The sequence below is a fragment of the Lynx canadensis genome, chromosome C2, assembly GCF_007474595.2.
Source record: "Lynx canadensis isolate LIC74 chromosome C2, mLynCan4.pri.v2, whole genome shotgun sequence".
Lineage (NCBI taxonomy): Eukaryota > Metazoa > Chordata > Mammalia > Carnivora > Felidae > Lynx > Lynx canadensis.
The window spans coordinates 61018513-61029970 of NC_044311.2; the positions used below are offsets into that span (position 1 = coordinate 61018513).

General features: G+C 39.1%; 1 protein-coding gene across 4 annotated transcripts in view; it reads left to right on the forward strand.

The window, feature by feature from the left end:
• The window catches only part of SERPINI1 (serpin family I member 1), a 71802-nt gene extending 61961 nt beyond the window's left edge, over nt 1-9841 (forward strand). For all 4 annotated transcript variants that reach the window (XM_030328752.1, XM_030328751.1, XM_030328755.1 and 1 more), the window contains 3 exons: nt 7722-7808; nt 9199-9288; nt 9523-9841. In XM_030328752.1, the coding sequence (XP_030184612.1) occupies nt 7722-7808; nt 9199-9288; nt 9523-9599 (254 nt within the window). In that variant the 3' untranslated portion in view covers nt 9600-9841. The remainder of the gene's footprint in view (nt 1-7721; nt 7809-9198; nt 9289-9522) is intronic.
• Nucleotides 9842-11458: the final 1617 nt, after the last annotated feature.

The following is an 11458-nucleotide window of genomic DNA, read 5'->3' on the forward strand; positions in this document are numbered from 1 at the left end:
TACATACAGCTTTCGCCAGCCAAACTGACCGCTGGCTCTGCACCTCACATCTCCCCAGGGCCCCATCATTGTAATGTCTCTCCCACCTGAAATAGATCTCGAACGGATCTTTAGCTTCGATATCGCCAACTTCATCAAGCCACGTGATTGCACCAACCAGAAGTAATTGCTCCTTCATAAATTCTGCAGTATTCTGCACTTTTCCTTATGCTGCATAACATACCCGATCTCAGATTATCATTACTTATGCATTGGATATCCTCTGCTAGAATTTAAACCTCTCCAAATTGATCCTTGTGTGTGTTTAGGAAGCACGCAGTTCTGTGCTTTCTGGCTAGTACTCACTGAAAGAAGAAATGAATAAGATGAAATGCTGTGTATTTACTGTGCTTATTTTTTTTTAATCTCAATTTGATGTCCATTGCTTTTGACGCTAAACTCCATTAACATAAAACACAGTAAAGACTCATACAATAAACATGGAATCTAGAGAGTGCTGAGAATCATTTTCTTCTCAGGCTCGATTTAAAATGCTCATCTAGTGGCAGTGAGGATCCTGTTATAGAGTAGGGCTATTTTTGTAATGGAAATGAATGACTGTCAGCATTTGGATTAATAGATAATCCTCTTGGAAGGTGGAAGGGGAAGGAGAAAGAGAGTACTAAATCCTTCAGCACAAAGTACGAGCTTTAATAAAGGAGCCAATAAAGTAAAGGAATTAAGAAGACACAGCAAAAGCCACATTCCGGTCAGACTCAAGTGCTGAGATTTATGCGGGACTGACTCTTACATCCTGCCCTTGTTTGTTCTTCTTCTTCTTGCACCTGTAAGCCAGAGGGCTGCAACTGTCTTCCGGTGCCCTACCTCCACTCTGCCTCCTACTTTTTTGCCTGAACTGTTGTAACAGCTAGCTAACTTGAACTTCTGCCCGTGGCTGTTTGCTCATCTGATTCACGCTTTACAGCTCCTGCCACAGATTATCTCCTAAAATCAAAGCAGTAGTGCCCTGTTACTTCTGGATGAAGCCCAGGCTCTCCAGACTCGTGGTTCAAGCTCCTAAAATCAGGCGCATCCCCTGCCATGCCCCGCCTCCTCATTGCCCAGGATCCAATTGGACTTCAAGTCTTTGCCGAGGCTTGTCTCATTTGCGATATAATCCTCTGCTAGGGATGTCCTTGCCCCATTCTCTGGCTCTTTTCTGCTTACCTTCAAGAACCAGCCCAAATGGCGCCGCCTCCAAGAAGCTTTCCCTGACGTCTCTCCCTTCCAAATGGTTCACTTTCCCTCATCTGGCCTGTCATCGTGCAATGTGCTATCACAGGTTCTACCTTTTCCTTAGATTGTCTGTTCACATACCTGTCTCTGTCCTCGGAGCTCCTCAGAAGCAAGGACTGTGGCATAGATGACTTTCTGTCCTCAGAGCCCAGCATGGTGTGGAGAGCAGGACAGATGCTGGCTGGGTAGGAAGTGATGATGGGCCCGCCTCACTCCAGGCGTAGAGGCTTCTCTCAAACGTCTGGCCCTCCTCACTCTCTGTGCTCCAGCCACACAGGCCTTCTTCTGGGTCCTTGAACACACCTGGCTCCTATCTGCCTCTGCGCTAGCTTTTCCCTCGGCCGAAAACTGCCTTCAGGTGTTCCTGTGGCAGGCTCCTTTGTATACTTTAGGTCTCAGTCAAATCCACCTTCTCAGATGGCCTTTCCCAACACCTTGAGTCAAGTAGTCCCCTTGCCTGCCCCCGTCACCAGCCAACACTTCACCTCATCTTGTTTCTTAGGAACACTCACCACACCCTGAAATTGTGGCCATTTATTGATTTGCTTTTTTATTGTCATTGTTATTTCATGTCTGCTTTCCTCCCATTAGGAAGGAACTTTTTAGTTTACTATAGTATATCCAGCGTATCCACAATGGCACATGGGAGGTGCTTAGTACCTGAATGAACGAACGAATGGACAGATGAATGAATATTTGCTGGTCTATAACAAAACTTCTCCAGAAAAACAAACACTCTTCCTACCTTGGAGGAACTCAAATTCTACGAACCTTTCTAAAGTTCATAGGTGGGGCTGAAGCTAAAAATATTTTAGCGACTCAAGTACAGAGACGCTTTTGATATTCTCGGGTTCTGTTATGGAACGCTCTTCATTTTGTTATTTTAAGCATGTCCTTGGTGACGCAGAAAGCTATTTAAATTGGCTGTGTTTAGGAACAGTGCCACAAGGGAGCTAGTGGCATCCACTCGCATGATGGCCATCCTGCCAACATTATGTTAATCACAGATACTTAGAGCTTTGGTTTCCTGCACAATATCTCCTATGAACAGAGTACTTGATAAATATTTGCTCAATGACTGAATGAATGCCTTAGTATTTTGCCCTGCTTTCTGCAGAAGAGCTTGAATTATTGCCCAGCTTTTCTCTGGTAAACCTAGGGCTTGCTGGCCCCTTTCCCATCTTCTCCTTTGTGAAAAGCCCAGCTCCACGCTGCCCAGAGGAAAGCAGGACTAGTTATTTGGCAGCAATGTCTGCTGCGGCCAGAAGGGGAGGACTGCTTGGGGCCAGCACACGCAATGTTTTTTTGCGTGTAGCTTTGTTTGCCTTTGATTTATTTATTTTCCTTTTCTGGAGAACAGTGAACTTTTCTCTAGTCAGTAAGACGGGCTCATCAGTGTAAATCTCCTTAATCCCCCTCACATTTTGATTCACCAAATATCCGAGTGCCTACTTGGTGCCTGGCAGTGTGCAAAGCATGGCAAGTAGGAGATAAATTGGACAGCGAGGTCTAGGCCCTGAAGGAATAGGTGTATGGCATATGGCCTAGCGAGAAAGACGGCCTTGATTGACACCTAATTACATGAGGATGAGCAATATTGGAGGCAAGCATAAGAAGCCATGAACTTGCCTAGTAGGTGCCTGCATGACCAGACTGGGTGGTGGCAAGTCCCATTCTTGTTGAAACCACTTTCGGCTTATATTTTAAGGTGGCTGCTTGCAGTGTGTCCCGAGAGAAGAAAGTTTCATTTTATTTCCCGCCCCCCCCCCCCCCCGCTATTTGTGCTGTGATTTATCTGTTACTTTTTCTCCCACTGGTATATCTCATGAGGCAGTGTGTTTCTGAAAGTTAAGTGTCCTGAGGTCTCATGTACATCTGCAGACATTTGCTGTCCGTTGGAGTTGGAACATTGGATTCAATCTTTATTTTGCTGTCTTTGAAATATATATGAGGCCACCGGCCTGTTGGATCCCGTTCCCTTAGCTCCTTCTCCACGACTGGATTTTTAAGTTTTTAGTCTGCATGTGGTCCTTGCATTCTCTCCCTGTCTAGTGCTGTTGTCCATCAATTTTCCTAGAGCATCCACTTTGGATGAATGTCATATGTTTTATCTATTACAAGAATAAACTTTATAGCCATGCTTGTGAACAGAATTGTGGCCATGACGGCCATAGAGTGACGTATCCAAAGTCTTATTATAGTAGGAAATAGCTAGTCCCTTTCATTCAACGATTACTAAATTCCTGTTAGTGCTAGGTTAAGTACTGGAAACTCACACATTACCAGGAAACTCTCTTTTCTTAACGTTAGTTCAGTCACTAGGCCCACGAAACGTCAGAAGCCAGGGACATCAAGAGCAATGACACAATCCTTGCCTTAAGGGATTTGACAGTTCAGGAAGAGAGAAATATTGCAAATATAAAGGCTTCAGTAGAATAAGACACTGGGTTCAGTGGGAAAGAGTGGTTAGTTCTACCTTAGTGATGAATAGCAGTCAGAGGAGAGCAGAAAAGCCCAACAGGGCTCAAAGCTGAGCTTTAGAAGTAGATTAGGTGTCTGACTATACAGGGGTAAGGGAGTTTCTGGGGAAACAAAGACACAGAAGGGATCAAGTATGGTATGTTTAGATTATTGCTATGCAAATAATCTGGAGCACAGAGCATGGCGAGAAGCATGCTAAATGAATGGCACAAAGGCAACCTCCTGGAGACCCCCATATTGCACCCCGAGGTTCGTGGGTACACAATATGCCAAAGGCAAGGCGGGAGGCAGAGCCAGCAGGAGTGGGGAGAAAGGGTTTGCAGTCGGGTAGTAGTGGCATAAACTGGTTTCTATTTGATAAGATCATCCTGGAGGAAGCCCTAATGTGAAATGGGGTCAGTTAGGGCAGTTCTCAACCACTGTGTCATTACACACTAGGACATCCCTTGAAACCTCATTTGAAAAAAGTATTTGCATATGTTGCTGGGTTTAATGTTCTGATTAAAAAACAAGCAAAAAAACGTTTACCTCTATGTTAACAGGTGAGTTTGGCCTATGATTTTCTTTCCTTAGACTGCCCTGGGTCAATTTTTATATCAAGGTAAAAGTATCCATAGATGACTTAGATTGCTTTTATTCTCTTTCTAGAGTTTCAAATGGTTTTATAACCATCTGTTATAAGCCTATCTGTTCTTTGGGAGATTGGTTAAATCACTTAGGAAACCACCCAGGCTTGGAGTCTTTAATTTTGAGAAGGGAGAAATTTTTGTCTACTTATTCAACTATCTTAATGGTTACTGGATTATTCAGATATTCTATTTTTTTCTTTGTTCAGTTTTATAATTTATATATTCCTATAAAATTGTCCAGTTGCTGACAAGTCTCTTTATTTTCAAAACTATCTGCATAAAGAAGCACAAGAATCTTTTAGGGGAGATAGAAATATTCTGTATCTTATTTGTGGAGAGGGGTTCAAAGATATATCAAAACTTACCAAATGTGGTGTTGTTTCGTAAAATATATTTTTGTTTTCCTGTATTGTAATTATTGTGTTGTTAATATATATAGTTCATGGTAAATAAATTACACCTCATAAAGTTGATTCACATTTATCTGCAGAAAATTGTACAAACTATTTTTTGTGATTTTTAAAAATTCTCTTCTCTATCTTAGGACGTGTTCTTTTTTGCCTTAATATTGTTCATTTGGGTAATTTCTCTTCTTTGTGAATCTTGTTAAAGGTCTGTCCACTTCATTATCTTTTAAGTGACTCACTCTGTAGGAAGAACCCTCAGCATCCTTACCTTCTTGATCTTTCTGCCATGGTGCCTTGTAGTATCCCTCCTCTCCATCTCCCTACCATTCTGGGTGGGTAAATGAGGGCATATAAGAGGTTAGGTGACTGGAGGAGAAGACCCTTGTGGCAGAAACCAGAGTGAAAGGGATGAAATTCCTTCTTTAAGGTGTCTAGTGTAGTCAAAAGATCAGACTCAAGAGCTAGGAGGCAGTTTCCTCTGTGCAAATTGATGCGGCTACCGGATCATTTGGTGTCGTTGAAAATGCCCCTCCGAATATTTAAAGAGGGCTTAGCTGGCAGTGTGAACACCCATCACCCTTTAGGAACTACGTTGTCTCACTTTTACATCCAGGGCCATCATACCGCCTCTTGATGCGTGACCCTACCTTAACTGGCAAACTGAAGAAAATGGGCAGCAGAATCTGAAAATAATATAGCATCAGTTAACTAGTAAATAGTTAATAGGTTTTACTCTCTTGGAATTCATGTATTTGTTTTGTCAGCTAAATATATCTGACTAGTTGCTTAATGCAGTTTGCATTGTTCTTTCTATTTGTTGGGGAAAAAAATGAGTCTTCTGGATTTGAGGGAGCTAATTATACTTAATTGTTTAATGTAAAAGTCTATTGCTTTTTATTTTTCTTCTAGTTACCAAGTGCATTCTAGGAGAAAATATCATAATATGTGAGACTATTTCATAATGCAGTGTTTATATCTTAATACTAAATATGAGCTGAGGAAGTAATATCCCTATTAAAAATATATTCAGAGTTGGCACTCAGTTGTCTTGGGGCTGATTCAAAATAAGCAGGTGCTGTGTGAAAGATGTACCAAAAATATTGTTGAACATTATTCCCTATCAGTGTAAGATAATTATGGGTTTTTGAAAACTAGAAAGGAAAATGTCTGTTGTAGGTAGGACTTGGTCACTTACAAAGTCTTACTAAACAGCCTAATGGGAAATCCCCTGTGCTTTTACTGCATCAGCAACAAGGTTATCTTAAATTTGAATTAGACCTCCCAGAATGGAAAAAGGGGGTGAGGGGGGTGGCAGAAACTTGAGTAATCTTTTATCTTGCTTCCTTATGCTACTTTCCTTTTTATGTATTTGAGCTATCTTTCGTTCATTTTGTTTTAACTTTGGGGACAAAAGTTGGAAACCCAAGTCTGAAAGCTGGGACTGCCATAACAAAGTCCCACAGACTGCGTGGGTTCAAACAGACCTTTGTGTTCTCACAGTTCTGGAGGCTGGACATCTGAGATCAAGATGTCTTCAGGGTTGGTTTCTTCTCAGGCCTCTCTCCTTGGCTTATAGGTGGCTGTCTTCTCATATTGTATTAATGTTCTCCAGATAAATAGGACCAACAGGATGTGTGTGCGTGTGTGTGTGTGTGTGTGTGTGTGTGTGTGTGTGTGTGTAGAGAGAGAACTATCTGTATCTATACAGAGAAAGAGACAGAAACTGAGAGTTTCACTAAGGAATTGGCTTGTATACTTGTGGTGACTTTGGAAATTTAAAATCTTCAGGGTGGACTGGCAGGCTAGAGATTCAGCGAAAAGTCCCAAGACTTCGTCTTTGTTCTTCTAAAGCCTTCAGCTGATTGGAAGAGGCCACCCACGTCACAAGGACAATCTGCTTTACTCAAAGTCCACCAATTCAAATGTTAATCTCATCCACACAAAAAAAAAAAAACCAAAACAAAACCCCACATCTGTACAGAAACATCCAGAATAATGTTTGACCCAATACCTTGGCCCAGCTGAGTTGACACATAAAATTAGCCATCATGCATGGTCTTCTCTATCTGTGTCCAAATTTCCTCTTCTTACAAGGACATAAGTCATATTGGATTAGGGCCTACCCTAATAAACTCATTTTCATTTAAGACTCCATCTCTAAATACTCTCTAGTCTGAAGTCTTAGGGGCTAGAACTTCAACAGATGAATTTTGAGAGAACACAACTGAGCGCATAACAGCCATTAATTTAAAAGTAAGCATAACTAGAAATACAACCTAAAGGGAAAAACAGCCCTCTTAATGCTGAAAATGTGTTGTTTCCTCTGACTTTAGGATAAAGCATGTTTGTGAATCCTCAGATAAACCAATTAACTGGAATGGGAAGTAACTTTTTTACATATTCATGTTTGTACAATCTAGAAGTCAATTTTGCTTTTCTTTGCCAAGGATATTTCTATTATCACCATAATTAGAGATTAGATTTTTAAACATTTCTTATTCTGGCTATATCTGGGTTTCTACCTGTTTTCATTTTGTGCTTTAAAATTTCAGATTAGAGTGTAATGTGTGAGATGTTTTATCTTGAATTATGAACTAATTTGAAGTTGCTATTAAAAACAGAGCCACATTCCTGCTTCCTCTGGCAATATAAGACATAAACATTGGGAAAATTACCAATACAAATAAGTGAAGGGTAGCACGAACAAGAGAATATAAAATAAGGACAAATCTGAAAAGGCTTCTCTGAAATAATATAATCTTACAACATGATCTCTTATGTTTTACATCAGTATCTTAAGTCACTTATATTTCCCAGATCTGTTTAAATAAAGGGTAAGATGCTTCCCTCTTTCTGACACTGAAGAAATGCTTCTCTTCTCTCTTTTTTTTTTTGTTTTTTTTTTTTTTGTTTGTTTTTTGTTTTGCAGATAACAAAGAGATTTTTCTTTCCAAAGCAATTCACAAGTCCTTCATAGAGGTTAATGAAGAAGGCTCAGAAGCTGCTGCTGCCTCAGGTGCCAAGATAGAGTTTTCTAAAATCTTCTTGTCTTTTTTAGATGTGTATTTTTAAAATCATCTTGGGTAGGGGGTGGGGGTCATTTTTAGACCCAAGCTAAAAAAAACTGACTCTGCTCTAACTCAGAAGTCAAGCTAATGCTGAGTTTTCTAAACAGAGTATGAAGTACACACGTCCTCCATTGCCCTGATACTGGAGAACTCCCACCTCTAAGGAGAGGCAGGGGGACATTGACAGCTCTGTAGAAGACATTTCCCTGCTGTGCTGCCTCTTTCGATATTTTAAATATTTTCTTGCTGCCCATTTAAACACTTTTCTTCCTGCCTAAACATTTGTGGAAACTAGTTCTTCATTTTGTTAACAGCCTTGATTTTTTAAAAGCACATCCATAAACAAGGTGTAATAAATTATTTTAAATAATTGTAACTCAATGATGTTCATAAAATACTTCTATATAAATAATTTGAAAATGTAGACCTACATCATGTGTTCCCAGCGAAATGTTAAATGTCCTTGATTGTTTTCAATGTTCTGATTTCCCTAGTTAAAGGAGAATGATTTCTCCATTGAATTTTTTCCCATTTGTTTTTGTTTTTGTTTTTTTGTTTTTGGATTTGTTTCAATCTCATGTTCAATAGCTATGTTCAAATTTTAGTAGGATTTTGCCTTCCTTTGGCAAAATGTAATATATCATTTTTTAACTTCTCCGTAAATTTGTCCACCTAAAGGATATCACCAGTTAAAACTGTTTTCAGGAAGAAATAGAAACACAGTAGTCTTAGGCATCAAGAAAGCTTAAGATCTTACACAGTTTGATCTTGACCTTTTCCTGACAACCAATCACCCTGTAGCAAGTATAACGCGATTATCCCATAATAAGGATCTCAGGGGAATTCGGTTTCCCAGCTGTAGGAAACATCATGCCTCCCTTCCTGCTGTATATTCCATTTAATCACTACCGTTCTAGCCACTTACTAAAAGCCTGATGACTTCCCACGTGAAAATCCCCATTTAGACAAAAGAAATAATGATTCGAGGATATAAAGAAACTTCGTTTTTTTGTCTGGGGTGTTTGTTAATTCTCCCCCTTTCCTTAATTCAAAGGTCATTTTAATAAAGCTATGTGTCTTCATCTGAAACAGAATAACAGGCAGAATAACTTTTTCTGGTATTTTGGTGGAGTGGAGATAGGAAACTGTATGTGTGTGTATGGTGTGTTTAAAGATCAAATAGAAATGTTAGCACCTTTACAATTTTTCCTCTAAGTCTTTAAAATCTTGTTTTCCTGTAAATTGTTGCCTTTGCATTAAACATAGATGGTTTGGAGAAATTACTCATTAGTCTCTGCACATCCACAGACATGTAATTACTTTCTCCCTGCACTGTAGGAATGATTGCAATTAGTAGGATGGCTGTGCTGTATCCTCAAGTTATTGTCGACCATCCATTTTTCTTTCTTATCAGGAACAGGAGAACAGGTAAGTCTGTTATGAGCACCGCATTGTATCTATAGGCCAAAGAGAGATAATTTTTAAAAAATTGAGAGCATTTTTACCACATTATGTATCAGATAATTTCTCATGTTCAATTTGTTTTAAAGAGAATTATTTATATTTTTATTTTGAGAACACTGCTAATTATAAGCAAGAAGGAAAGTAAATATCCCACTCTTTTGTTCACACCCTGTTCTGTTCACTTCCAACCCAATGCAGGTACAGTCCTATTCATGGGCCGGGTCATGCATCCTGAAACAATGAACACCAGTGGACATGATTTTGAGGAACTTTGAATCATTTCATATGTAAAATAGTAACCAAACACATTATGTGTGCAACTGGTACAGTTAAGATTCGTGTTTTACAGTATATCTTCTGATACTATTTAAAAATAGCTCCAGATAAAAACAGTGTATGTAAATTATAAGCCAACTTGTCAAGGAATGTTATCAGTCTCATTGAGGTGATGGTCCTGTGGTGTCACTGTGTTTGTTGTGCTGTTATTTAAAATAAAAGTACATATTGATCATGTGAACAGCTCTGTTTTCATTTTATAAATTGTAGTATAAGGATACTTCTAGGTAAAACTTGGGAACTGATTTTGTGGACATCTGAAATCTTTCATAATCATGCAAAAGCAAAGAGCCAAAGTAAATTAGCACCACCATAATAAGCAATAACAAGTCAGATGAAGACAGGTTCTCCACAAAAATTCTAATTGTTATTTCTCTGAAGATGGTGCATAGTGTAGTATAAAAGAGTATAAACTGAATATCTTCTGTAGGCTCTATGACAAAACTTGGTGGAAAAAAATAGGGCTATGCAAACCCCCAGATTATAGCTATAGTGTATTTACTATGTCAGAAACCTGGTATATCACCATGTTTTGCTGCTGCAAGTCACATCCAAATTTCAACAAAGTTCCCAAAATAAACCACATGAGCATATTAATAATAAAAATGTTCCCTTTGGTAGGTCACCAGAAAATTAACTAGAAAAACCACGCTAGTATAGATACTGGAAACTGGTAGGTCAAGGGCTGAATGCTGCCCACAGAGATGTTCTTGTTTATTCTATGTGGAAGGATTTTATGTTTTGAACTTGAATGTCTATAATTGGGGTATCACATTCTGGGTTTCTCTCATGGCTCTTGGATGCATTGGTATTTGGGACCTCTGGAGAGTCATGGTAAGTGCTTAGCAGAATATATTGGCCTTATTTTAGCAGAATATATTAGCAGAGTATATTGGTCTTATTTTCTAGTACAAGAAGATTCCAGTGGGGGCTATGCCCACTTCTTATGTCTCCAGTAAATTACTTAGTTATCCTTTGACTGAGATAATGGTATTCCTTGGATGGGTGGGGGAAGGAGCTGGGGGAGATGATTTCATCACGTTCCATGAATGGAACACCAAATTTTTGATTCTGTGATTAATGGTTGTAGAAAAAGTTTTAAACAGTTTCCAAACTTCACAGAAACAATTGGCATGTGACTTACTTGTGTGTTAGGTATTTTGCTATGATTTGGAGCCATCAACAAGAATTGATATTATCATTAACTTTAATTCTGTTCAAGGAGGTAATGATTTGGGGAAACCAGGCTTGACCCTAGACCTACCGAGTTCTAAACTCTGGGGAAAAACTTGAAAATCTGTTTTTAACAGATTCCCCGTGGTGATTTTGTTATACACCAGATCTTAAATATTGCGCCCCCCCTCAAAAAAAAAAAAAAAAAAGGATACACATGGAATACTTACATAGTAATTTAGAGACAGTATATTTATAGAAAATTAGATCAATCAATTAAGTATCCTAAAGTATTAGTGCTTTTCAAACTTTATGTGTAAGGGAGTAACCTGGGGGTCTTATTAAAAATGCAGATTCTCATTTAGAAGGTCTGGGGTGTGACCTGACATTCTGCATTTCTGACAAGCTGCCAGGTGATGTGACTGCTTTTGGTACATGGACTCAGATTAGTATCAAAACTCCACTTAACATAAGGTTTGCACGTTTCGTACTTTTATATATGGAAACACAAAAACCGTGTAATATTCATACAGCTTGGAGAGATTCAGGGGGTGGGATAGTAGTCTCCATTAAAAATGCAATGCACTTATACAAAAAGAGAAAACAATGGTTTTACTCTAAAGCT